The following is a 26,261-nucleotide window of genomic DNA, read 5'->3' on the forward strand; positions in this document are numbered from 1 at the left end:
CACGGACTCCACAAGCCTGGGTCCTGCAGACCCTGGGTTTACAATGAAGTGTGGATGCTTGGATAAGAACGGCCATACTGGGTCAGACCAAACGTCTATCTAGCCCAGTGTCCTGTCTTCCGACAGTGGCCAGTGCCAGGTGCCCCAGAGGGAATGAACAGAACAGGTCATCATCAAGTGACCCATCCCCTGTCGCCCATTCTCAGATTCTGGCAAACAGAGGCTAGGAACACCCTCCCTGTCATTATGCCAGGAGGGAGGGATAGCTCAGTGGTTTGAGCATTGGCCTGCTAAACCCAGGGTTGTGAGTTCAATCCTTGAGGGGGCCATTTAGGGATCTGGGGCAAAAATTGGGGATGGGTCCTGCTTTGAGCAGGGGATTGGACTAGATGACCTCCTGAGGTCCCTTCCAACCCTGATATTCTATGATTCTATGTACAAACAACCTAAGATGGCACCACTAAAGTCTTATCACGAACAACCCAAAGCAAAACAAATTTGAACCCAGGCCTCAAGACAGAAGGCCACTCTATTAACCCAATGTATCATCTGGTCTTCTTATACTAGAGTTTCGGTTTGGTGGGTTTGTTTTGAATGTAAACACGCTGGTTTTCTTGGTCAGTATTTTAAAACACGTGTACTCACTCTGTGGCTATAGGCATTATGATAAGGAAGGCGTTTGCTTATTTTCAGTTTCTTCTTATTCTGTAGTCGAGCACAGCTGGAAGAGCTACAGGGCTATGGTGTCACATAACCAACCCCTCTTGCCAGTGAGGGAAGACTGACTCCAGAAGTCGTCTGGAGCTGATTTTTTATGAGATTGTGTTTTAAATTCTGGGAGGAACGTAAAGCAAAGAAGGTAAATCAGAAGGGAATGGGAGACAGGTTTCAGGGAAATCATGACCCCCACCTCATAGAAACTAAGATAAAGTTAAAAATCCCTAGCAGATACAGTCATAGCACACGCTCCAATAAAATAAGGCGCAGTGGCTAGTAGTTAGCGCGTGGGACAAGAAATCAGGACTCTTCGGTTCTATACACAACTCTATACAGAACGAGAAGCAATGGTCTCAAGTTGCAGTGGGGCAGTCTAGGTTGGATATTAGGAAAAACGTTTTCACTGGGAGGGTGGTGAAACACTGGAATGGGTTCCCTAGGGAGGTGGTGGAATCTCCGTCCTTAGAGGTTTTTAAGGCCTGGCTTGACAAAGCCCTGGCTGGGATGATTTAGTTGGGGATTGGTCCTGCTTTGAGCAGGGGGTTGGACTAGATGATCTCCTGAGGTCCCTTCCAACCCTGTAGCCCACGAAAGCTTATGCTCAAATAAATTTGTTAGTCTCTAAGGTGCCACAAGTCCTCCTGTTCTTTTTGCGGATACAGACCAACAGGGCTGCTACTCTGAAACCTGATATTCCATGATTCTTACATGGAGACACGTGTGTAGTGCAGTGTAGACACCTGCCTCCCTAGGGGACTGCCGTGAGCTTGACCAAGGAACAGAGACTCTTCCCTCCTCTAGGGGCTCTCATGTCTCGCCATCCTGGGTGTTCCTGGAATCAGCAATGGGAAGACCCCTGCAGCCCTCCGTGTCCTTGAGACCGAGACTCGTTCCCTGTCTCGAATCTGCACTGGGCTGAGCTCATTGGGGTTTGTGCCTTGGGATGGGTGAGAACGGGGCCGGACTGCGCCGGGCGAGCTCCCCGGACCCCGGCAGGGCTGCCTCCGACCCTGCTCCATGCACCACGAAGCAGCTCCCGCGGCAGCCATGCCCCCCCCAGCCGCCCTGCCCCACACACAGCCACTCCCACCCCCACTCTCCCCCTGCCCCCCCCAAGCTGGGTGACATCACTTCCCAGCACCATTAACCCTTCGCGCGCCCCCAGCAGGCAGCTTGCCCAGAGCGTGGAGAATTGGCCTCACCCTCCGCCCCCGGCCGGGTCCCCCATTTGCACTCCCCGGGCCAGGGGCTCTGGGCGCCTTCCCTTCTAGGCAACCAACACGGACAGGCCCTAGTTGGGCGCTGACGACCGCGGGTCCCACCCCAGAGCTGTTCCCTGGCCACAGGGTGACAAGGAGTTTGGTGGGGCTCAGACCCATTCCTGGGTGGGGGCGTTTCCTACCCCCTCACTTAGTGCCCTGGTTTAGCTACAGCGGAGAGGCCAGGAGCACCATGGAGAGTGGGATTTCCAAAGACACAAGAGTAAACACAGCGAGCCCAACTCTCTGTGACTTTCCCTAGGATGGTGGGGGCTAACTCCCTTTGACTCCTTTGAAACTACCAGCTGTCTCTCCCCCCTCCTGCCAGGCCGGGGCTGAGGTTAACTTGTGGGGTGGGAAGGGGGCTCTGCTAGTCCCTGTTCTGTGCGAGGGGTGGGAGGTGTCAGTCTCTGCAAGTGTCAGCCAGCCCTGGCTCAAGCACTAAGGCCCAGCTCCTCGAAGGTATTTAGGCACTTAACTCCCATTGATGTCAGGCACCTAAATACCTTTGAGGAGCTGGGCTGAAAACTCTCCATTGCCACAGAAGGAAGCAGATTCCGCACCCATTTAAAGCAGGTGCACAGATCACTTCACACCCTGCCCCTTGGGAGTAGCTCAGGATCAGTCTCCTCTTGTGCAGAGGAGGGAAGTGAGGGGCAGTGACTTGCCCAAGGTCACACGCAGAGTCTGTAGCGGAGCTGGGAGTAGAAGCCAGACGCGCAAACAAGAATTAATCCAGGGAAGTTCCCTGGCCTCCGTTACATGCAAGATGATCACACAGTCCCTTGAGCCTTAGCATCTATGAGTCACGACTGGACTTGCCACCTCTGAGGTACAAAATGCTGGGGCAGCAGGAACGACCCTGAATCCATAGAACTGGCCAGGGGACTGTGTATTGAGCATCCCGACCAAGTTCCCAGGACAGCTACCTCAAAAAAGGGATGAGGGGAAAACCTGGACAGGTGGCGAGCCTCATCCTGACTCCCATGCTGGTGCTTTAACAAGACCATCCTTTCACCCTTACTTCATGCAACGATTCCCTGATGATTGGTCCTCCCACTCCCCTTGTGGCATTTGGACATCTACATTCACACGGCGCTTTTGCACTGGTGCTTCACATTTTGCAGCTATTCCTTTTCTTGCCACACGAGGGTTGAGAAATGATCCATGGTCCCTTAGCTCAGCCCTAGGCCGGGACTTCTGGCTGGTAGCAGATGATGTCTGTTATGACACAGACCAGAGAGTATCAGTGCAGGGAGCCAATCAGTGGTGAGGGAGCGAGGCTTCCATCATTGGTAGGAGCAGCTGCTGGGGTGGGTATCAATTCGGCTGCAAGGTGAGTCTTATGATCCTAATTTTTTTTTAAAAAAAAAATGCAAACTAGACCTGTGTACAGCACTTGGCATTTTGGTTTGCAATCCTTAATGCTGACTGCTGGTTAGGGTAACGGCGGGCCTGCGCCGTGGGCTGTGCTGAGCCACCTGCAGACTGTCTGGTGGGATTGTGCAGGAGGATGTAATGGATTCAAGTAGAATTTTAATCAGCACATTAATTGCAAACTTATTAGCTGGAGTTGCTGCCTTTATTAGGCATTGCACTTCCCTGCCAGAAGTACCGCAGGGTAGGTCCTTGCTTAGCAGGGGACTCATGCGTCAAAGGCACAAGGATTGATGGCGGTTTGATACCTGTCTAATGGCTCTAGAGCAGGTTCTGCAACAGAGGTCTGTGGATCGCTATGTACACCGTGGTCATTGCTCAGGTGAGTTTCTTATTAGCTGTCACGTGGACTGGATTCTCAGGGCCTGTGAGCGTGCCAGCCTTCCTGACAGCACACGCAGCCTAGACAGTCTTCAGAGATGCAACGCCACCCAGCTTGGAGATTTTTCCCAAAGCTGATCAGTGCTTTTTAGGATGAAGGCTGCAATTTCTGTAGTGTGAGAGAGGCCCCTTTTGTTAGGGTGACCGGATAGCAACTGTGAAAAAACAGGAGGGGGGGGGGCGGGAATAGGCACCTATATAAGAAAAAGTCCCCAAAAATGGGACTGTCCCTTTAAAAACGGGACATCTGGTCACCCTACCTTTTATTAAATGAGGGAGAAGGGGCATAATAGCCCCCACAGCACCAAGCGAGGGAGAGTGACCTACATTTGAACAAGGAACAAAGGGTTCAGTTTCTAGGCTCTGGTCTTGCATTGCAGCACCCTGTGTCTCTCTGCAGGGAGGTGCTCAGCTGCCAGTCTGTTTTAGACCTCATTGCTTGGGGGGGGGGGGCCTTCATTCAGCTGCAAGCTGTGGGCTCCCTACTCTGACCCATGCTATGCAAGAAGTCAGACTGGATGATCACAAGGGTCCCTTCTGGCCTTGGAAGCAATGGCTACCCTGCTTCTGCTGGCTGATAAGGCTGGGGCAACGCCTCACTTTATAGAGTGGAGAAAGGGCGAGGGGGGGACTGGTTTCCTGTCTGAGTAGGTGCGACCACATGGATGCTCGCCCCTTCCCTTGGGAGGTCTTGCAGCATTTTATCAGGATGCTGTGCACCTGCTAATCAAAGGGACAGAAGACTAAACTTAATAGGCTAGAGATACAGAACCCTGCTCCAAGGTGGGTGGTTCCTCCATCCCTGGCATCTGCTTATCCCTAGCACAGACAGGCAGGGCCAAAGGCTGCTCCCAGCTGCCCCACATTCTGCTGTAAGCCAGAGCACAGCCTGGCACACACAGGGGTGCAGCCCCAGGTTCCCATCTGGCAGGCTGAGTCCAAAGAGGCAAGTGAGTCTGCGCTGGGGCCCCAAGATCACAGCCATTGGCTCTTCCTGCTATGCTTCACAGCCTCCTCCTGCGTGTGTTAATGTTTCTAACTTGGCCATTTTGGGTCCACATCGTCCCTTCTAGAAAAATCCTCCCCAGCAATAAGCGAACACTGCGTGGTCCATCCACGCTGGTTGGTGGGATCTATTTCCCCTACTCAATGGCCAGGGAGTCTGAGGTTCTAGGAAACACCAATGGATCTTAAAGGAGAAACCAGAGACTAAGGAAGGTCAGGGCTGGTCATTATGTGGATGTAAGATCTCCCAAGAAAGCTCAGCCATGTACCAAGCAGTGCGGGTAACTTAGTACCTAGCCCATCTCGGCATGGAGCTGGCGGGGGGTGCCGTGCTGGTGCCTCTCATGCCCCGGGGAGGTGACTAACTTTCATAGGGACACAAGACTTTCCGTGTTACTTAAGCAGAGACTCAAACACTAGCTGCATTGTGCAGTGACTATTGCAAAAAGCCTGGAAGCTAAAGGAGGAAGGGAAGTTGGTGGGTGATGGATCAGGGCTGTGGCACTAATTCACAGGGCTGTGTCTCCCATACATGTCGGACCATGTTAAATGCAGTTCTGTGCTGCCGGGGGCCCTAATTCAAAATCCAACAACACCAACGGAAAGACTCCCAGTGGCTGTAATAGGGATAGATCAGGCCCACATCGCTCATGTGGCCTGCTTGGCTAGCGTGGGGCGGGGGTTGTGTTATAAACTGTTCTGCTAAGCTATGCTATAGACATCACTAGTGAGGAGAGCAACTGCAATAGAGAGTCACGAGAAACAAGACAGCAAATTAAACCAAGACAGAATCATGGCGACCGATCCAAGTGTCAGCTCTGGGGTATGATCACAGGACCTTGTTGTAAGCAGAATATGTTCAGCTCTGGCTCTCCATTGATCATATGATCAATGCAGTATGAGAGTAGGTCTCCCTCCTGCAATTGGATCTGCAGTCAAGGAGCCCAGTGGCAGGACTGGGCCCATATTGAACACGTCTGTTGCAGTAGCAGCTGGAGGCCATCCTGGTAGGAGCCCCATTGAACTAGCTTATTTTATTCTGATTTCCTGGTCTTCCTAGTCCCGTTCTCATGTCTGTGGGAAAGAGTCTCTACGTGTGAAGCCACTAGTGACTGGTCATCACCGGGTTGATAATGCAAACTCTGCAGGGTTGCTTTGTTTTCGCAGCCCTAAAACAAACCCCACAGACAACTCCTGTCAGGAAACTATGGAGTGAGATTTTTGGAAGCAAGAACCCTCCTTGCCACGGGGAGTTGGGAGACACTTTGCAATTCCACAGTGATGTTAGAGTGCCGAGAAGAGCAAGTCTTTAGACAGAAAGGAGTTCTTAGCCTTAACTACAGCAGAGCTAGGACTCTGCTAGAGTTTACAGGCAACTAGGTCCAAATGGTCCCCAAGCCCGTGGCAGTTCAGATGCAGGGCTTGGACTCGGAGCTAGTTCTGGGTTCCTGAACATCCCCTAGAGACAGTGTGGCTCAGGGGAGGCAGTGCAGTCTAGTGGGAGACCAGAGACCCTGGGTTCTATTCCTCACCCTGCCAGTGGCCAGCAGGGCAACCTCGTCTGGTACAGTCACATTCGGAACCACCAGTCCCATGGTGAATGATTTCCCCCTCATCCCAGAGCACTGCCTAGCAACTGGGCACCCTAACACCAGGGTTACCCTCCCACCCCCCTTCTTGAGCCCCAGAGGGCTCCACCACAATAAATATCCCTCTTTGGGACCAGTTTATTACTGAACTACAGTGCACATTATCCATAACCAAAGTCCCCAAACACAGTCCATTTATCATCTCCAGTGTATATAGCCCTCGGAAACCCCACACCATCTTCCCTCAGCATAGCACATACCATGCTCCAGCGTCTTTCACCACACGTGGACTCAGCTACAGTCCTTCCACCTAGAATGTGCCCCATTCCTCCCAGCAGGAACCCGCCCCAGCCTCTCTGTTGGGAGTTTAGTCTCCCTAGGAGATCATCCCTCACCGCCCCTGTTCTATTAAGATCTCACCTCCAACAGGAGACCCTGCCACTGTCCCTCTGGCAGCCTCCTCTAGCACAGAGACATCACTAGGTAACAAATCTGCTACTGGTCTACTGTCAGGTCAGGTCCTCTTACTGCTCTTCAACCTCCTCCCCCCAGACCTTCTCCCTCTCTGCTGCTCCTTGATCCTTTATAGCCCAGGTGCTGCCCCACCTTCTTAACTGGCCAAACTGGGAGCACCTGTTCAGGTACAGGAGCGCTGGACCTGCATCATTTAAAGGAACTAGCCAGCCCGTGACACAAGTATTCAGAAATCACAAGTCAGGTCCCTCTGCCCCCACTCTCCCAAATGAGGTTGGCTTAAAATCATGATGTTTTTTAAATGATTTTTTGTTTTGTTTCTGGAGTTAGAGACTTTAGGGGGTCACATTTTTGAGTTTTTCTCCAGGAGCTCAAGGGCTCAGAACTTCCCTTTATAATAAAAGCAAACTGAGAGCCCCTCATCATCCCAGGACTACAGGAGCTGAGACTGTAAGAAAAGCACCAAATATTGCAAGGCTTGCCACAGAGTCACAAAAGTTGGACACACTGCCCTGCCTCAGTTTTCCCTCCCATCCTTAGCCTCTCTTGTCTGTTTGACATTGTAAAAGCTCTTCATGACAGCGCCTGTCTCGCTGTGTATGTACAGCACCTAGCACAACAAGGCCCTGATCTGGGTGTTACTGTAATTTAAATACTAATCTGGGGACATCCTGCAGTCTGGGCGCAGGGTGGATAGATTGGGGAAGATGAGGGAACTAAATATTACAGCGTGGCTGTCCCCTTTAAGAATGCATCCAATGAGGTGAGCTGTAGCTCACGAAAGCTTATGCTCAAATAAATTTGTTCATCTCTAAGGTGCCACAAGTACTCCTTTTCTTTTTGCGAATACAGACTAACATGGCTCCTCCTCTGAAACCCTTTAAGATGGGAATCCTTCCCCCAACACACTCTTTTATTTCCTCGTTTCAGGCTTTTGGGATGTTGACACGGCACAGCTGGGAAAATATGAAGATCTTGTGGCTGGCAGTGGTGGCGTGGTGTGTCCTAGCACCTCCGGCGCAGGCCAGCAAGGTGAGGGGTGGAGAGTGGGGAGCAGCTACGGATGCAGTCACCAGCCTAAGGTGCCACATCCAACTGAAACAGGGACGATAGGGAGTGTGCTTTTTTATGGAAGTTTGGAAAGGTGGTGGGTATTGCAACAAATTGGCTTGTGTGGGGGTGGGGGGAGGGGTGTATGGCACTGCCTTCTTCAGGATGGAATTGGAGCTAGTCACCTTTTGTGTCATGTGCCCTATACCACAAACAGCGAGTGGAGATTCTCCTTCAGCCTGTGCTTTTGGAGCTGGAGGATTTGCGTTCTAGCCCCGCTGTCACTGAAGCTCTGAACGGCCAGGGTAATGGGCGATTCAGTCCCTAGAACAATCCGTTTGGAGAGCTCCTGGCGTCTGGCTGAAAGACGTCATTGCTGCGAAACATGCAGAGCAGGAAGAAGAGACATGAAGGAAAGTTAACGCCCATTGGGGAACATCTCGCCCTTCTCACGCCATGGGGGGGGGGACTCATTGAACAGCGGCTCGCGTGCCAGTCACTAATGCCAACTCCTCTCCCCATGCAGAGCTCAGAGGACATCCGCTGCAAGTGCATCTGCCCCCCGTACCGGAACATCAGTGGGCACATTTACAACAAGAACGTGTCACAGAAAGACTGGTGAGTTACCCTCTTCTGGGAGGCTTGTGGGGTTCCCCTGTCAAAATACCGAGGGGCTTGACCCAGGAAGCCCAGACCTGGATCTGACACCCCGAGGTTCTGTCCTTCTGCAATGGAAATAGGTCAGAGATCATGTGTAACAGCTCTTGCTGGGTGGAGCTGCTTAGCTGAGCCCTTGCTGGCTATTTACGTCTCTGTACCGCATAGTGATGGGCACTCTGCTCATCTAGGGAGAGATAGGAGGCTGGCAGATAGGAGGCTGGCCCTGCACCCTCTGGAGAGTCTAGTAACCTGTTGTCCTTGTGCTCTGCAGCTCCGTCTACTCCCTGCTGAGGATGACAACGGAAAGGCTTTAGTACCTTTTTAACCCCCTCCCCTGGAACAGCTGAGCTCTTAGCGTAGTTCTCAAAGCACTTTACAAAGTATCATTAGCCAGATATTGCAGATAGGGAAGCTGAGGCATTAAGCTGGGAAGTGACTTGCCAATGTCACATAGCGAGTCAGTGGCAGAGCTGGGAACAGAACCCAGGAGTCCTGAGTCTTAATCCCCTGGATTGACCACTAGACCACCTTGCATAATAAAGAATGAGAGAAGAAAGAACCTAAACATGTGTGATGCATCCACCTGATTGGTTTAAAATACCCACAATGCACCACTACAATAAGTGTATCTATGCCATGCCCTAAAGCCACAGGGCCTTTCCTTCTCTGGGTTGCTCTTTGGTTACTGAAGTTGGCAGGCTGGCCACTTCCCCAGCATCTCTGTCTTACACAGCTGCAGGGCATTGTCCTGTGCACAGGGTGCCCTCTATAACAGCAGAAGAATCACCTCCCACTTGAAGTCATCAGCTTTCTGTTGCAAACGGGAGGTGAAGTAAGGAAGCAAAGAACCAACTTCAGCTTCTTCATGGCATTGTGAGTAAGGCGCTAGATTGTGTGGTGGTTGAGGCTGTGCCTCTAAGGGCTGGGAACTGGATGCTGAACAAAGTACAGCTCTTGCAGACACTTTAACCACTGGTGATCCCCAAACACCCTACACGGGCGGGTCAGGAAACCAGGGTTCAAGTCTCTGTTCTGCCACGGACTCTCCTGGTGACCTTGAGCAAGTCACTTATCTCTCTGGGCCTTGGTTCCCCACCTGTACAATGGGGATAATATTTCCCTACCTCCCAGGTGACAGTGGGGTTACATTCACCCTGCGTGACAGATGCTGCAGTTGTGAGGATCCCATAAGTAGAGAGAGGGATAAATTCATGGCTTTCAGGAGCAATTCACGCTTTGCCACAAGCCTGGCTCTCTGCTCTGTAATAGAGGGATAACTCCACTGACTTCAGTAACCCTGAGCAGAGAATCAGATCTGCTCCCTTGCTTATGTTCAGAATTAGTCATTTTCCCTGCAGTCCATTTGTTCGGATAATGCACATCTGTGGGTTTTGCAGTCTTGCAATGGCCCATGATTGGCATATCGAGGGGTTGTGGGCTGGGACACTGGCGGAGCTGGGGGTGGAAGAGGAAAAACCAGCCGAGAACCTAACCAACCCATACCTGCACTCTCAGCAAATCTGTAATTGGCTCGTTCCTGAGCGCTAAGGCCATTTGCCAAATCCCAGGGCTATGAAGAAAGTGTCCGCGCTGCGGGGGTGTCCTCTGTGGGTGTCTGCACAGGGCCTTGGTCACTTTGAAGCTGCAACCTGGATTGAACAAAGGCCCTTAAGCATCAGTGAGCAGTCTGTTCCTTCCTAATGACCTCTTTGTGCTTGTATTCAGGCTGGTTTACATAGCAGTGTATATTTCACGCCTTGGGGGCGTGGGGTGAGATTTTATTCTGTTAAAATATGGGGCATTTTGCTGAATCATTTACAGGGAGGCATTTTGCTGAATCATTTCCATTTCCTTGTCATTCCGTCTCCTTTGATTTCCAGCTTTACAACACGTTTTATACACATTCAGAAGGCGGGACTTTAATCCGTTCTCAAGGGCCGTTTTTCTTACTTTGCTTATCTGTAAATGTCATTTCTTCTCAGTAAATGTAAGGAAACATCAGTTTCGCCAGACACACACACACACCAAGGACAAAATATTTCCATCCATAGTAATTGAAATGTACAGACAGGCAAAGTAAGAAAAATTCTCCTAGAGCACTCATTAGACTCCCACCTTACACTGTGTTGTGAAGCTGGAGTTAGAGCGGGCACCAGTTAGGTAGCTTTAACTTTTTGAATCTCAACATCTACGGTCATTAAATAATTATTGTCTGCCTCCCTCCAGGATTTCCCACACCTGTGAACATTTACATCCCTAAAATTGAAAAAATCAACATTGATATTATCTGTCAAGATTATAAAAAAATAAACATTAAATGGTGCCAAGCCTGGCACAGAGATTGGTTAGTTTATCTCAGGAGAGCGACAGGACGGGGGGGCTGAAAATTACAATGATGGGCCATTAACGGAGTAAGTTAGAGCTACTTAGCCTCATCCTTTCTACTCATCAGTTCAATGAAGCTAGTTTCTCACCAGGAGCCTGTCTGTCTGCACCAGTTGTCTCTTGGCATAGGCCACATCTACAGTTTCTTTTCACTGATTTGACTATTTCCACAAGGGGGAAGAGGGTATTTTCCTCCAGAACTAGTTAAATCGGAGCAACCCCTAGTGTAGACCCAGCTATACAGGTGGGTAGCTTCTTCCTTTTCTTGTAGGGACATAACTATACCAATACACGCACCTTGATACTGAGAGGGCGGCAGCCACACCGGGTGCACGGAACAAAACAGGAAGGAGCACAAGAGACCAGAACAAATGGTTCTGGGCCAGAGCCTCAACGGGTGTAAATCATCATAGCTCTGTGGCGATCACCAGAGCTCTACTGATTTACACCCGCTGGGGGTCTGCCCCCGGACTCTCCTCCCGGCAATGGGATGCTGATTTGTGTGATACTGTCCAGCCACTAGGTGGCGCAGTGTGTGACGTGCCTTATGTAAAAAGCTCATGCTCAAATAAATTGGTTAGTCTCTAAGGTGCCACAAGTCCTCCTTTTCTCCTTATGTAACCGAACCTCAGCGAGGCTGGCGCGGCGGGGAAGGAAAGGCCCTGGCACTGAACACAGCTGGTGGGGCTCTCTGTGAGGAGGAAGCTCTGTAGCCAGTCCATATCTGACACCTGCTAGTAGCAGCCCTGCAACCCACCATGTACAAGAAGTACGTGCTCCTCCCCACATGCCAGACGGCAGTGACTAGACACCGTCAAGGCTTTTTCCCGGTGTGCGTGCTTATTGGTTCGTGGGAATCAGCGGAAAGTGACGCGCCAGGCTGTCTGCCCCCACTTTGTGCTGCTAACATGATAATCTGGGGCCACAGCTAGGCTTCAACATTTGTTTGCGAGGGAGCAAAGGGAGCCCTGCCAAAGCCGCTTCTCTCTTCCTACAGTGCACTGGAATTTAATGCTTTTGTCAGGGATGGGGAATTAAAGGCCCTTGCACTGACGAGAGCAAGGCACAGTGCATCTGTCTGCATTGTGCCATACAGCTCTGCTGGTGTCCTTCAGTCCTGCCCCACAACCCCCCTGCTAGCCCAGCCCTGGACTCCACCCCACTCCCCACACACATTGCTCTGCCAATGCTCCTCAGTCCCCACATAAGCTACAGTGCCAGGCCTTGTTCTCCCCCAAAGACTGTCGTGTCATGGTGCTGTGTCATGTGACCATACATCATTCATTGACTAGGCTGAGGCCAGAAAACTCATTGCACTTGTGACCTAACCCAGGGTTTGCACCCGTGTGCTCCTGGGGGTGCCTAGAAGCTGGAGCAGGCTCAGATCTCTGAGCAAGTGGAGCCAGTCACATGGCTGGCCTGACTGGAGCCTGAGGGATCTGTTTAACCCCAGAGCAGGGACAGGAACAGGGCAAGTTTCCCCCCCCAAGCCACCCCTGCACCTCAGCCCAGCCCCCCTCTGGGGGAGATCAGCTTCCAGGGCCCATTCAGTCCTTGGCCTCTTTCCTCAGAGGGCTAATTAGCGTGGGGTGGCTTTAGAGGCACAGCCACCTGACTCCAAGGCACTGGCTGAGGCCATCCTCCTCCAGCCCCAGCTCCGGGGGCGAGTATCTGGAGCACCCAGAGCTTTAGCCAGCCAGCGGCCACCTCCCACGCTCCCATGTAAACTGATCTGAGCAACTGCTGAGCTCTCCCAGCTGGGCTGAGCGCAAAGGGGGCTGCTGGATGCAGACAGGCCTGGTGGTTCTCCACCAAGCTGTCGGCGCTGCCTAGCATCACCACTAGGGTTCTCCATGACCGCTGACCGCGCTCCGGGCCCCAGAATACAGGCACCTGCCCGGAGCTCAGCCACCTGCCCCACCCCGCCACTGACACCGGTTCCTTTGTGATGCAGCAACTGCCTGCACGTGGTGGAGCCGATGCCGGTGCCGGGGAACGACGTGGAAGCCTACTGCCTGCTGTGTGAGTGCAAGTACGAGGAGCGCAGCACCACCACCATCAAGGTAAAGCTGGGCCGCTCCCACCCCTGCACCACCCAGGCCTGGGGCAAAACCGCAGGGGCGGGACGTGGGACAAAGGAGATTGCTCTGGGGGCCTGGTACCAGTTCTCCATGCTATGGGGGAGGAAAGGATTCCTCACTTGGATTCTTTCTTGTCGGCCAGCTTGGGGAGGGGCATAGCAAAGACTTTCCACACCCCTACCCCCCTTTTCCACACCCCTTCCCCTTGTTGGCTCTGGTCTGGGGATGACGACACTGACCCCTTCCCCTTTGTGAAGGGTGTCGACATTGGGAGATGGAGCAGGGAGCTCAGCTGTGGGGCAGCTTGGGAGGTTGGCCAGGCTCCTCCCATGGCTCCCTTTCCCAAACACTGCGCCAGTCTCCTCATCCTCCCTGCCGAGCCCTCCATGCACAGCCCCCTGTCCTCCTGGCTCCCCTTTCCTCCCTAAAGAAATCAGCCCAGCCTCACTCCCCTCCACTCTTAGCACCAGCCTGCTCCGGGCCATCCCCAGATGCCTGCTTTCAGGCCTGCCAGCCACCCTGCTGGGTCCTCCCCTGCTTCCCCGGCTGTCACGCCCCAGCTGGGCAGACAGGGACAGATCTGTACAGGGAGGCAGCCCAGCCCAGCGGAGCTGTCTGGGAGGGAGCCCAGGATGGAGCCTGGGACGGGAGTCCCAGTCCACCTCCCTGAGGCATTGCCAGACTGCAGCACAGCAGGGGCCCCTCTAGCCTGGTATCTTGGCTCCGACAGTGCCCCTGCCCTCCATCCTGTGGATAGTTATGGACTGAGCTGCCTATGGTGGGGGGGATGTTTCCTCCTGAGCCCATCAGTCGGCGGGTTGCCTTGGCTTGGCTTGGGGAGGAGGCTGGGTGGCCCCCAACCCTGCAATCGCCCCTGATGGCTCAGAGTCCCTTTTGATGTGCCCACAGATCATCATCATCATCTACCTCTCGGTGGTGGGGGCGCTGCTGCTCTACATGGCCTTCCTCATGCTGGTCGACCCCTTGATCCGGAAGCCAGATGCCTACACCCAGCCCCTGCACAACGAAGAGGAGAACGAGGTAAGGGGGCTGCGGCGGGTGATATGGAGGGTGATGGACATGGTAGGAAAACCTAGAAGAGGAGAGAGAGCAGGGTTAGCTCCTGGGAACTAGGGCGGGCAGGCAGGCACCAGGGATCATTATGGCTGATGTTTCTCATCTCCCATCCCACCTGGGTCCTGCTGGGGCTGGCCCTTTTTACATGCCAACTAGAAATGTAGAATATGTCATTCTGTTTTATTTTTTAAATCTCTGATCTTGGTCCACGTGAAGCTCTGAAATGTGAAGCCTGCAGCTGCAGGTTTCCCGGGGCCCAGAGTTGGCCTGCCCGGGGCGGTTAGCAGGGGAATTTTGTGGTCCTGATAGGACTGATTTTCATTTGCTGAATTGTGGATCGGATCCAAACAAAATGCAAACTGTTCCCATCTGTGTGCAGCCCTGGCAGCCCCCGCCTGGCAACACCCATCTAGAGGGGTGCAGGAGGATGGTTTTTTGGTGAAGGCCCAGACAGCGCTGGGAGGCAGGAGAGCTGCATAGAGGAGCTGATTTAAAGCTAGAGATGGTGCCTTTGACACTGCAGGGGTGCCAAGGGCTGCACCCCAGACCCCCTACTCCATGGGCCCCTCTGGACCAGGAGCTGCACTCGGACTACACCCACCTTTGACAGATCCCACTTTGTTGCATCTTAGGGGTCAGCAGTTGATTGGGCCTTTGTGCTGATAGGCCTCAATTGGCCATTGACTCCCCCTTAACATCCAGTCACACCTGCCTGCTTTCACTCACACCTCAACTTGTCTCATGCTGGGGAGAGGGTTGGTGGTTTTTTACTCTGTCCCCACGGCCAAGCCCTGTATTGTTTAATCTTTCCCCTGCCAGATCCCTGCATCCATACAGTGCCCTGGGCTCCGGGGTGAGGGGATGCGTGTGCCCCATTAATACAATTGTTCTTCCTTTTGGAGGTGACTTTCTAAGCCAGGGAACGCCCATCCCTCAGCAACTCTGACTGGTCTTGCTAGCCCTACACACGGGCTTGGTTTTCAAATCGGCTTTGGGTGTTTCCCGCGGTAACGTCCTAGCTTTGTGTATGAGCCAGGGAGTGAGGTGAGGATAAAGGACCTGCTACTGCTCGCAGCTCAGGGGGACCTCCTTTAGCTCAGGTGGATTTTAGAGAAGGATCAGCATGCATGAGATTGGCAAACAGCTATCAGGTCACACATGGTCTTGCTGCCACATTTCTGTCCAAAAGCCACTGATCCTCTCCTGAGCCCCAGTTCCAGACTCAAGCAACGCTTCCATGGACTTCCGTGGGGATTTCAGAGCAAGGGCACCAGGATTAGGCCCTATCTATCCTGTTTTCTCTGTCCCCCCCAGCTCCCAGCGCTTGAGCAGGGGGCTGGGACATGGTGGCCTCCCAGAGGAAACGCAGATAAAGCTGGTTAGTGTGCAGTAATGGTATTCCAGGTGGCAGGGTAGTGGAGCTGATGCACACACAGTGATGAGCTAATTGTAGCCCTGGCTCACGCTATAATTGAGAGATGCAGGGGGCTGATTATGGAAGGTGGAACATGCAGCTCTGGGACCCAGCATTTCCTTTAGGTGTCGGCTGTTTGGTCCTGCTCTGTGAGCTGGGACCATGGTGCTGGACAAGCTGGAGTTGTGTTGATCGCTAGATGATCCCTTCCCAATCAGTGGAGCTTCTGGGCTGAGGTCATCGTGGCCTCTAGGAGCCACCTGGCTGCAGTCGCCAGGCCAGCTCAGTCCTGAGCAGACTACCCAAACAAGTGCTGGCCCAGGAGCCGAGCGGCTCGCCATTTCACTGCCATGGTGCATGCCCAGGTTCTGAGGTTGCCTCGTCTCTCTCCTGGGAGCCAAGGTCCAGAGAAGTGGGGTGAGGCAGCCCCCTTGGCAGGAGGAGCCATCTCAGACCCTTCTAGACAACCCCTTCTGGGTTCCCTAGGCAGCCACCCTCCTCAGCCAACGGCCTGGTTACTACCAGCAGGGGCACGAGGAGGATAGGGAGGGGACGCGGACAGGCGAGAGAGAACAGCCATTGAAGGGATGGTGCCGAGACCTTGCGAGGTGGCAGAACTCGCTGTGCCTCGGGCGCTGAAAACTCCCAGCTGCCCTCAGCCAGAGGTGAGTCTCTGCCCCCAGGCTAGTGGAAGCTGGATCTGCTCAGCCATGCTGAGCTCTGGTGTGAGATACGGCATGTCACCGGCAGCACTGGGCCTTCGGCATTCACCAGTCACTCTCCCAGCTCTGCAGGGGGAACGGCCCGAGGGATGGATTGCATGCAGCATGTCCAGGACCCTCGCCTCAGTGTTAACTGGCCCTGGAGAAGCCCACCCTAGGTCAGGCAGAGAATTACCAGGATATGGGGCCTTAAGGAGTCAGGCGGGAGGAGGAAGAGCTTTGAACCCAGGCTCTATCACTGATGGCTGAAGGCAGGACACAAGCCCAGCTCCCTGTGATGGCAGTTGTGCCCTTAGAGCACAGCCTGGTCTTCAGTGGGGCAGGGGAACTTGGGGGAGAGCCCCCTTCCCTGTCCCAGCCAGGGATGGTTCTACAGGACAGGATGTGCCCCGAGCACTCGGTAGAGCTCATGGGCCCTTGCCCAGGTGTCCCTGTAGCTGTTTGCTTTGAGGGGACCTTCCTCGCTGTACCTGCCCTTGTGCGCTAGGAGGGCGCCTCTCAGGAGCAAGACAAAAGACACCTGCCTTCCTTTGAACCGGCTTGCAGGCCACGCAGGGCCCCAGCCTAGCTGCTGGGCACATCACCACCCCAGGGATTAGCTGTAATCCAGATGCTCAGACATGCTTTGAAGAGAGGAAGCCAGTGTGTTTGCAGAGATGGGGTGTGATGAAGGGAGCCCTGAGCTTGGCCTGGACATGCTCAGAAACACTCCACCCACCCTGGGACTGATCACGGGGCACTCACATGGTGACTGACTGAAGCACCCATGGGGGAAGCTTTGGTCTATGCAGAGCCCAGAAATCTATTCAGTGCTGCGAGTACGGGGCCCCATTCTTCTCCTTTACACACTGGTGTAACTGTTATAGCCCCACTGCCTTTCCAGAGCACCCCCCCCAGTGCAACAGCCCCTCCACCTCCGCTTCCCAGCTTGTCATCCCTCCCATCCACTGCTCTACCTCCAAAGCCTTCTGGCTTCCAGAGGGTGAGCCCTCCCCCCGGCTCCTATGTGGCTTACTTCTCCCAGGGCTCTCAAAGTCCAAAACAAGCGTGAAACAACACATACTCGTCCCAGGAGATCTGCAAGGCATCAGCCAATCCCAGTCCTGACCCTTTGCTAGCCTCATACCTCTCCAGCTGCTCACGGCTCTTCTTTTTATTCAGCCCCTCCCTGGATGCCTCCCTTCTGCTCCAGGTGACTCTGTTTGAGCTAATTGGGCTGCCAGGAGTTCATTAACCCCTTCCTGCCTTGCATGGAGCCTTCTGTGTCCTGTTCCACACTCCATGGGGCCTGATTCCCTTCTCACTCACCCGGTGTAAATAAGGAGTAACTCTGCTGACCTCACTGTAATCACATAGGTGTGATACTGGTGTGAGAGGAGAATCAGGCCAAGATCACCAGTGGAAAACCTGTTAGTCACCGGCTCCCCACCCCAGAATCAGGCTAGTGGCAGCCACAGGACACAAACCTCGATCTGCAGGAAAGCACTGTCACCGGAACTGGGTGTCTGAGGCCAGAGTTGTCAAATATATGGCCTGTAGGCCAGATCCAACTTGTATGCTGCAGTTACGTGGCCGGCATGACCTATGCAGCTGTCCAGAATCCTTCATTTTAAAACCAGTAAGTGTCTAGGATTCATGGCTGCATGAACCCTTCATATGGGCCCCAAGTGTAACCAGTGCAGTGATATCTGCCTGAGTCTGCAGACAGCCAGAAACGACTCCCTGTCCCAAGTTCCCAACCCAGAGGACTTCACGCCCATCCCCTAGCCCCTTTCCAGCTCTGCTTTGTCCCTGCGTTCTCCCAGCAATGGGTTTTTTGCACCTAAACTCTGAAGCTGCCTTTCACCCACAAAAAACAGACACATGCTTCCTTCTAATGGAGGAATGACAAGCACCATATCTGAGAGCGAGCGAGCGCAGTGTGTGTGTCTCCTCTGTAACATGCTGCATTTGCACTGAACCCACAATGGCAGCAGGCTCAGTGCTGTGGCTCAGAGGGCCATGGTCACTTGTTCTGCTTCCCAGCTGCTTACACCTGGGAGGAGTTTAGCCCAGCCCCTGTTGGCTGGGGAAGAGGCCAGCTTGGAGAGCAGCTGCTGCAGAGCATGAGGGGTCTGGCTAGCAAGGGTGCAGCCGGACACATGCTCAGAGGGCATCTGAATCTGCTGGTGGGATAGCCCTGGTTGGGGGTCCACCCCTCCTTCCCGCTGATATGACATCCTCCAGAGTCATGAGCAACACACTGAGCATGGAGCAAAGCCTGGTCCCATTAGAGCAAACGAGAGTTGGATCACTGACTTCATTGGGAGCAAAGCCGGGATGAACAGCCAGGCACTTCAACCCCTTCAGTGCTGGTCCGGCAGCACCTGTGCTGCTGTGAGCTCAGTGGACCATCGGCTGGATCTGACAGTGGGCGGAAGCCAAGGAGTTAATCACTGACTGGTTCCCCACACACCCCTGGTCTGCTCCCTGCTAAGCATGGCAGCTCTGCGGCCTTAGAAGCCTGCCAGCTCAGGGCGCTGCAAAGGAAGGTGCATTTAGCAGGAGGCTCTCAGCGAGGTGAATGAGGCATGGTAATCCCTTCGAGGTATGTGGCAGCAGAGGAGAGGGGCCCGGAGCTCTTCGGAAATCCCTCCAGGAACTGGGGAGCCATGCTGAGCTTCAGCACAGAGCCAGCCCCAGCATCTCCCTGCAGTTACAGGAAGTAACGCTCCCTTTTGATGGAGAGATGTGGCTGGGAAGGACTGAAATGCAGCAGTCCCAAGACACAGAGGGCAGGGGGAGATTCCTGGGAGGGGAAGGGCAGCAAGGGTAGTGGAATGTGTGCGAGGGAGTGGAATGCGAGGAGTTTGAGGGGAGGAAATCAGCTCCATCTCCCTCCACTGCTCTCCCAGCTAGTCCTCAGGCTGTTCCTTCTCCTGGTGCCTGGTTTGAGGGACAGCTGTTCCCCATGGGTATTTTTATTGGGTTTCACCTAACACTGCTCTCTCTCTGTTATGTCCAGCAGAGATGGGAGGGGCTCGGGTGGACGGTAGCTCAGTAACAGTATTGCTCCCTCGCTCGCTCTGCCAGGCTGTTTCTGGGCAGGTTCAGTATCGGAAATGGGCTGGGCTGAGGGGGCTGTTGGTTTGGTGTTTGCAAAACCTCATCAGGGATCTTCACTGGTTACACTGGAGTTACTCCTGGGGGAGTGAGGGGGGATCAGGGCCAGGGGAGTTACTCCTGGGGGAGTGAGGGGGGATCAGGGCCAGGGGAGTTACTCTTGATTTACCCCAGGGTGAGGGAGGGAGGGATCAGGGCCAATGGAGTTACTCCTGGTTTACACCCAGGAAGAGTGAGAGGGAATCAGGTTCTGCATGTAGTCCACTAATACAGATTTGCATAATTCTTTAAGGCACTTTGCTAACCCCGTGATAAGCATGATATAAATACCAGGACATTAGAGTGTAAGCTCTTTGTCTTCCCCCACGGTCGTACAGCACCTAGCACAATAGGGCCTTTGGGCACCGCTGCAGCATAAATACTAAATGACAAGGGCACATGGTTAGATCAGTCCCAATAGCTCAGCTGGAAATCGGTGCATGATAAACACTGAGAGCTACACCAATTGGCTACACCAATTTACACCGGCTGAAGATCAGACCCTGTGCTTTGGCATAAGGAGCTCTTGCTCCAGCCCTTTCTTACGTTCTCCCTCTCAGTGGGACCCAAACCCAATAATGATTGCCTTTTGGTTTGAAATTTCACCCTGCAGATGTATGAGTGGGTCCCCCCACGCACAAGTGGTAAGCATGGGCCAAATTTTTAGCAGTGCTGATGCAATTCACATTAGCAGTGTGGAGCGCTGGCCCTCCTAGTTGCTGGCCTACAGGAGAGGATAAGAGCCTACTGCAGCTACCTCCTAGGGGAGCTGCTCCTTTAGCTCCAGTGCTGGAGGCCTGTGCTTTTAGCACGGATGGTCCCAGCTTCAAGCCCAGTTACACTGAGGACCCACCCCTCCAGTTTGAGTCAGTGGGAGCTGGGCACCTCTGAAAACCAGGCCCTCTCTCTGCAAGGAAAACTCCGTCCCGAAATAGCTCTTCGTGTAAGAGTGTCTCCCAATGCTGAGCAGCCTCTTTCTGTATTAGAGATATCACTCCTCCACCCCACTCACCCCTCTGACCTCCTGGTTCCTTCTCTTTGCATTGCAGGAGGCCCGCTCATTGGCAGCAGCTCCCGCCGGCGCCAAAGCCAACACGGTGCTGGAGAGGGTGGAAGGAGCCCAGCAGCGGTGGAAGCGCCAGGTGCAGGAGCAGAGGAAGACGGTTTTTGACAGGCACAAGATGCTGAGCTAGAGCAAGCCAGGCTTGCAGTGACGGTCTGCTGGGGACAGGCAGCGAAGCGGGGATAGGCCATGTCTATCTCACCCAATAGGACCCCCTAAGTGTTTAGTTTGAGCCCCCCATCCCTTCCTCCCCGGTGTATTGGCTTTCACAGAGCAAACAAGGCCAAAGTGCCTGCCCATGACTGTGCCCCCTGCCCCCTTTGCAGCCTAAGCCAGAGGCACCCTGAGCTTTGCCCAGCTGAGGGCCCCATTGACAACTGCCCTCAAATGGCCCCAGAGGAATCCCGGTGCAGCCACTGCCATCCTTAATAAGGAGACTGGCAGAGACTACAGCTCCTGGCGCGTACTGCTCTATCTTGACACAGAGCGCTGCATGCCGGGACCTGTCGCTTCTGCTGGCTGCAAGATGTGGCAAATGTGGGACCCAGATTTCAAACACCCTTGCCTGCATTTGGCGCTTTGCATGCCCCTCTCCTGAAGCATGTCACGTGGCATGAAATAGCCTTGAGCGAGGGCATTGTAATCACTAGGGAATCCTCGTCCCTCTGTCTCTTTGTTTGAGCTATTGTGTAACAATCTGCAGCCTGGAGAATTCAGAGAAAACTATTTAATGAAACAAAGCTGGTTTCAGCCCATTCCTGGCTTACACAGGGAGACAGATACCTCAGCACTTGGCTTCTGCCAAACCTGTTCGGTCACTGTGCCGTCAAGACACAAAGCCCCCTGGCCTTAGCTGAGGGGCTGCGAACCCAGAGAAACCACAAGGGAAGAAAGTTTGTGTTTGTGCTGTATGAAATAAGCCAGTTCTGTACATGTGGGAGCTAAGATGCAGCTTGTCCTCCCGTAGAGCTCATTTTCAATAGGAGGTGGGATTATTTATTGATATTATTTACATTGTCTCACAGTTCTACTCCATGGCAGGGTACCAAACAGTCTACCGTGTACTACAGGGAGCCAGACCCTCTCCTGGTGTAAATTGGCATCGTTCCACTAAGCTCAGTAGAGCTACCTTCATTGACATCCGTGGAAGATCTGGTCCCAGAGCCTTTTCTGTAGGGATGCTGCTCTGCACACAAGAGGCCTGGTTCTCCTCTCATTGGCACCAGTGTTAAGATTTGCACTGGTGTGGATGAGAGGAGAATCCAGGCCTTTGGATTCAGCTGCTGCTCTCATTTACTCTGGTGTAAATCTACAGTGATTCCACTGGTGTCAGGGGGGTCTCTCCAGATCTACACCCACGTTGCTGAGATCGCAGTCTGGCACCTGAGCCTTCTGTCTAACTGTGTGCTGTGAAATTGAGGAGTGTTGGGTACTAACAACCCAAGAAGCCCCGGAGGGGTGGACGGAGGAAAAAAGGCCTGATTCTCATTTACACTGAGGCCATTTTACTCCACTTTAGCCCTGCCCCTGCACAGTGGGAGTAAGTTACACTTCGATCCACTTTCAGGCCCTTGGCAGAGCGAGGCACAGGGCCATTAGCGTCAATGAGACTTTAGAACAAAGGTTTCGCTATGTTTAGCAGGTCTGGAACCGAAGCCCCTCCTGCTCTCTGGATCACACAGCCCTGAACATGTACTAAAGATGCACTTTAGTTTCTGTAATGCATAAAAAACCGTCTGAGATCTTTGACTATGGTAACTATTTCTGCTGAGCGTGAGAAAGCAAAGTAATTCATTAGTGTATTTATTCATCTGTTATTCCGGTTTCTTTTCTCATCAAGAGAGTTTGCTAAGTGCTTGAGTTTTGTTATCATGTAGCATCCCTTCTTTAAGCAGAAACAAGGGAGTGTGTCACTTGAGTGGCTTTTTTTAACTGGATACTTTTCTTATGTAAGAATTAAAATATTCTGTGCTAGGCTGTGGACAGCAGGTTTTCAGAGCAAAATTAATTGCGGCTGGGTGGGAGGGGGAGAGGAGAAGGGGGGGGCAATAGGTGGTATTGGCGGCTGGGGGAAGGGAATATAAATATAACCCAACATTTCCCTGTGCTCTCCCAGCCTTATGTGAAACGTCTTCCCAGGCTCAGCTGATGTGCAGGGCTTGCAGGAGGGGAGACTCAATCATCAGAAGAGCGCCTTCTGACCTCAGCTTCTAGGCTGTTGGCTAAGGGCCTAATCCCAAAAGGTGCTGAGAAACTGCTTTGACTTCAGTGGTATTGGAGGGTGGGAGAATACCTCGCAGGGGTACTTAGGACTGGATCCTGCAGAGGGCTACCGAAATATACACTGTCACCCAAAATATAAAGAGCCCTCCTGGTTTATTTTGGGCCTGCATGCCTGGATCCCACAAAAAAACAGCAAAGGTCTCATCAGCGCTTTTCTGGGGACCATGGGCGACAGGCAGCCATGGCTTGGTGTTACACCAGGGATAAATATGGCCCCATCCATCTAACAGGCTTTCATATCATCCTACTCGCAGGCTCAGGCGCACCTGTCTTTTACAAGCTAAATTTCTTTCCTGTACTTGCATCTGCGTCCTCAGCGTGAAATTCACTACCGCTGCCCTGTGTCTGTTCCCTGAGGCTAGTCTGTTGCTGCAGCAAAATAAATCTATTTAAAATTTATGGAGAGTCATAAACAAATATCCTGGATCAGAACTCTCCCGGGTTTAGCGGCATGGTTCCATCTAATGTTGTGGATCCAGCTAGTGGCCAGAGAGAACCTGCTGCAATCAGCTAATTGAGTTACCCCTATGGTTCACGTGTAGAAACGTGCTTTAGTGCTGAAGCTGCAGGGTTCACGGCCCCCTGCCAGTCCAGGCTAGGTGTTTATTTCACTGCAGACTGCTGGGTGGCAAAACATACAGGAGGCCCTCAAATCTCCTGGCATCCCTTATGGATGGGGAGCGATGCTTTCAGTGAACACCCCATTCCCCTAACACGCTTTGTGAGCATTCCAACAGCCGGACACTTCCTGCCCTCACCACAGAGGCCGCAATGCGGAGGACAATCCAAGGTGAATGGTGCTCTGAAATGAAGGCTTCAAACAGTGGCACGACCTGGCTCAGACCTGGGGTGCAGCAGGATCCGGAGCCCAAGAGTGTCCCTGAGCCTAGAGACAAGCAGCTGGAGATCCCGAAGGTCACAACCCGGCCGGAGCAGCTGTGAAAATAAACAGGGGCCTGTGGTAATTGTGCTTCTTGGCTTGACCTGTAACCACAGCTGTATTCGCAGCCAGGACGCCGCCTGAGAACACTTCGGTTCCGGTCTCAGGAGAAAACTGCTTTTGGCCAGAGGAACCCAGTCCCGTGGAGGCCTTGCAGCTGTGAATGTTCAGAAGTTTTCCCCCCTCCCTGTCTTCAGGCAGCCTCAGCAGCTGTGTGGAATAAAAAGCACCGTGGGGGATGGGTTGGGCTTGGAACATGGGGCAGGTAGGCAGGGAGGATGGGGACTTGGTTTAACCAGGGGAGAGAGACGCTCTGCAACCTAATACCCAGGAGAACACTGAGTAACGGTATACGCTCCAGCTAACCAGAACCCTGCGTTAAGTGTCCCGCAGGGGTGTAACGGGTGAGTTAACGCCAGCCTACCCCAGGTCATGCAGTAGGTCAGTGGCACTGACAGGGTCTCCCCATTCCCACTCCAGGGGTCTAGTCGCTGGACCATCACACCCCTCATCTGGCCAGCGCTCTCAACCCTGCTCGCCATAGAACAAGTCCATGTCAAGGGCTCAGTCCTTCCCTTCAAGGCGCTCACCAGCCTGGGTCCCAAGCTCCCTAGTAAAGCTCCAGGACGAGCACAAAGGTCGATAGCTCTGCTCATCCAGCCGTCCACCACAAGGGACCATCACAAGCTCATTGGTGGAGGAGGCAGAGCTTCCTTGGGGCCCCTCAGAGACTGTGGAACCCCCTGTCCAGGAGCCAAGGACCATCACAGGCCTCCCCAGCTCCGGCTCCCAGTGCCAGGTACACATCTCCAGCCGGCCTCCTCGAACACCAGTACAGAGCAGTGCAATTGTTCAAAAACTCAACCGCCAGCCAGCCCTACCAAAACAAACCACTACACTGCGCACCCAACCCTCCCCCTGGGGAGACGCCGAGAGAACAAAACACACGGGATTCACGCTGCTTAATGCACAGCCGCACAGTGCTCCGACACCACCAGGATGAGGGTGGGATGAGACACCAAGTAGATTCCCACAAAGCTGGAATGCCTGCAGATGACGGAGGCTGTCCCCCGCTTGCGGGTTAACCTCTGCACATCGGTACACGGCTCTGCCGCGGTACGAGGAAGAGGCCCTGGGAGCAGCTGTTGCTGGACAGAGATGGTGAGGACTTGACCCCACGATAAGGGAAAATGTTGAGCTCAGCATCTTATGGCTGCCAAACACATGCCAGCCAGTCGCACCTTTTGCTGTGGCTTGGCTACGATGACGAAGTAGCTCAGGATAACAAGATGCCATGCAGGCCAGTGGAGAGGGTGCAGTCTGGAGAGCTGGGTTCTGTTTCCACTCCTCTTTAACTCCAGGCCGATACAAGAGGCTTGGAAGCAATCAACGGGAGTACCATCTAGCTGTCCACACCTCAGGGAGCTGGGCTTGCTGCTGGAGGTCAGTTACTGCTCGGGATCACTCAGCTAAGTTGAGAAGCAAGATTTGTTTAGCCAACCATGAGTAGTAGCTGCTGCAGAGCACTGGTCAACAGGAGGACAATGGCTACCCACCGCTGCATGCAACTGGTAATTTCCCCTTCTCGTGGCCATTCTCATCTTCCTTCGGCCCAGCTTTGACCCAGCATCCCTGTCTGGTTCCACCCCATCAACACTGACTCAGCCTGTTATGACACTTATGGCAGTAGGCTCTCTTGGGTCCCTTTCTACAGGCATTTTGGGGTCTGCGACTACACCTTTGAACTTTCCTTCATGCAGAAGAGGAAAGAGAGGAAGAGGTGGAGGGTGAAGTGCATTAATGCTCTCTGGATGTGTGAGAAACTTTGCAGTAAGGGTGCAGAGGATTGTGGGACATGGAATCCTCACTATTGGATGGTTCTGGGATCACACATGGAGACAGTTCGGGAACCCCTGCTCTACCCTTGCAAAAGATGGAGGAATGTGAATCAATAGGATCCTCTGACAGTCCTACTAACCCTGTCAGCAGCACTGCAAATGGGAACCAGAGAAACCGCTGGGAATAAAAGGGCTTTCTGTGACCCCTGAAGGTCTTAGAAGGCTGCCCTAGGGTAGGACAGGATCTGACAGTGGTACTGGAACATTTTTTATAGTGTGGCTGCTGAGAGTTGTTGAACCAAACTGTAAACCCTGTATATAATGGAAACCACTTAAAATCAGGGGGTGCTGCAGCACCCCCAGCACCCCTACTTCCAGCACCTATGGGATTTGAACCATCCAGTAAAATTCAGTATTAGGGAAACTTGATTTACTCCAGACTCGGTCAATTCTTCTCCCTTGGGAGAATCATTAGCTAGTTTTCAGGTCAGCTGTAGCAAGCCGTCTATTGCAATACAACCCACTACAGGGGCTTTGTGTGGCAACAATGTCTGTGTCAGGTTTGACTCTGACAGAGCAGGGGGCTTGGATTTGTCTCTGGAGGAAGCTGAGCCAAGGAATTGAGTCCTAGAGAGCTTGGCGAGAACTAAATACCTTCAAGTCTGCAGTGTGTTAGAGTCTGAGCAGAGTTAGTATCTTAGCTCTAGAGTTTGGAATAGGAAGCTCACTGCCATCTACGGAACCC

At 53.2% G+C, this 26,261-nt stretch overlaps 1 protein-coding gene across 2 annotated transcripts; it reads left to right on the forward strand.

Annotated features, from left to right (window-relative positions):
• The first annotated feature begins 3,182 nt into the window (after positions 1 to 3,182).
• Positions 3,183 to 21,098, forward strand: TMEM9 (transmembrane protein 9). Of its 2 annotated transcripts, none has more exons than XM_074936150.1 (6): positions 3,183 to 3,312; positions 7,793 to 7,894; positions 8,439 to 8,530; positions 12,912 to 13,020; positions 13,948 to 14,079; positions 20,442 to 21,098. In XM_074936150.1, the coding sequence occupies exons 2-6, from the start codon at positions 7,802 to 7,804 to the stop codon at positions 20,583 to 20,585; spliced, it is 570 nt and encodes a 189-aa protein (XP_074792251.1). In that variant the 5' UTR covers positions 3,183 to 3,312; positions 7,793 to 7,801; the 3' UTR covers positions 20,586 to 21,098. The 2 variants fall into 2 exon arrangements, with proteins under 2 accessions (XP_074792251.1, XP_074792250.1); XM_074936149.1 differs by lacking the exon at positions 3,183 to 3,312 and adding an exon at positions 3,585 to 3,735.
• Positions 21,099 to 26,261: the final 5,163 nt, after the last annotated feature.

This window comes from Natator depressus, chromosome 21, assembly GCF_965152275.1.
Source record: "Natator depressus isolate rNatDep1 chromosome 21, rNatDep2.hap1, whole genome shotgun sequence".
In the NCBI taxonomy this organism is placed as follows: domain Eukaryota; kingdom Metazoa; phylum Chordata; order Testudines; family Cheloniidae; genus Natator; species Natator depressus.

What these genes read in the sequence shown, in the direction of transcription:
- TMEM9 (XM_074936149.1), top strand. Translation starts at nt 3,712, where the DNA reads ATGTACACCGTGGTCATTGCTCAG. An exon ending in CTCCGGCGCAGGCCAGCAAG is followed by an intron (nt 7,895 to 8,438) that starts GTGAGGGGTGGA and finishes CTCCCCATGCAG; the next exon opens with AGCTCAGAGGACATCCGCTG. An exon ending in ACAACGAAGAGGAGAACGAG is followed by an intron (nt 14,080 to 20,441) that starts GTAAGGGGGCTG and finishes TTTGCATTGCAG; the next exon opens with GAGGCCCGCTCATTGGCAGC.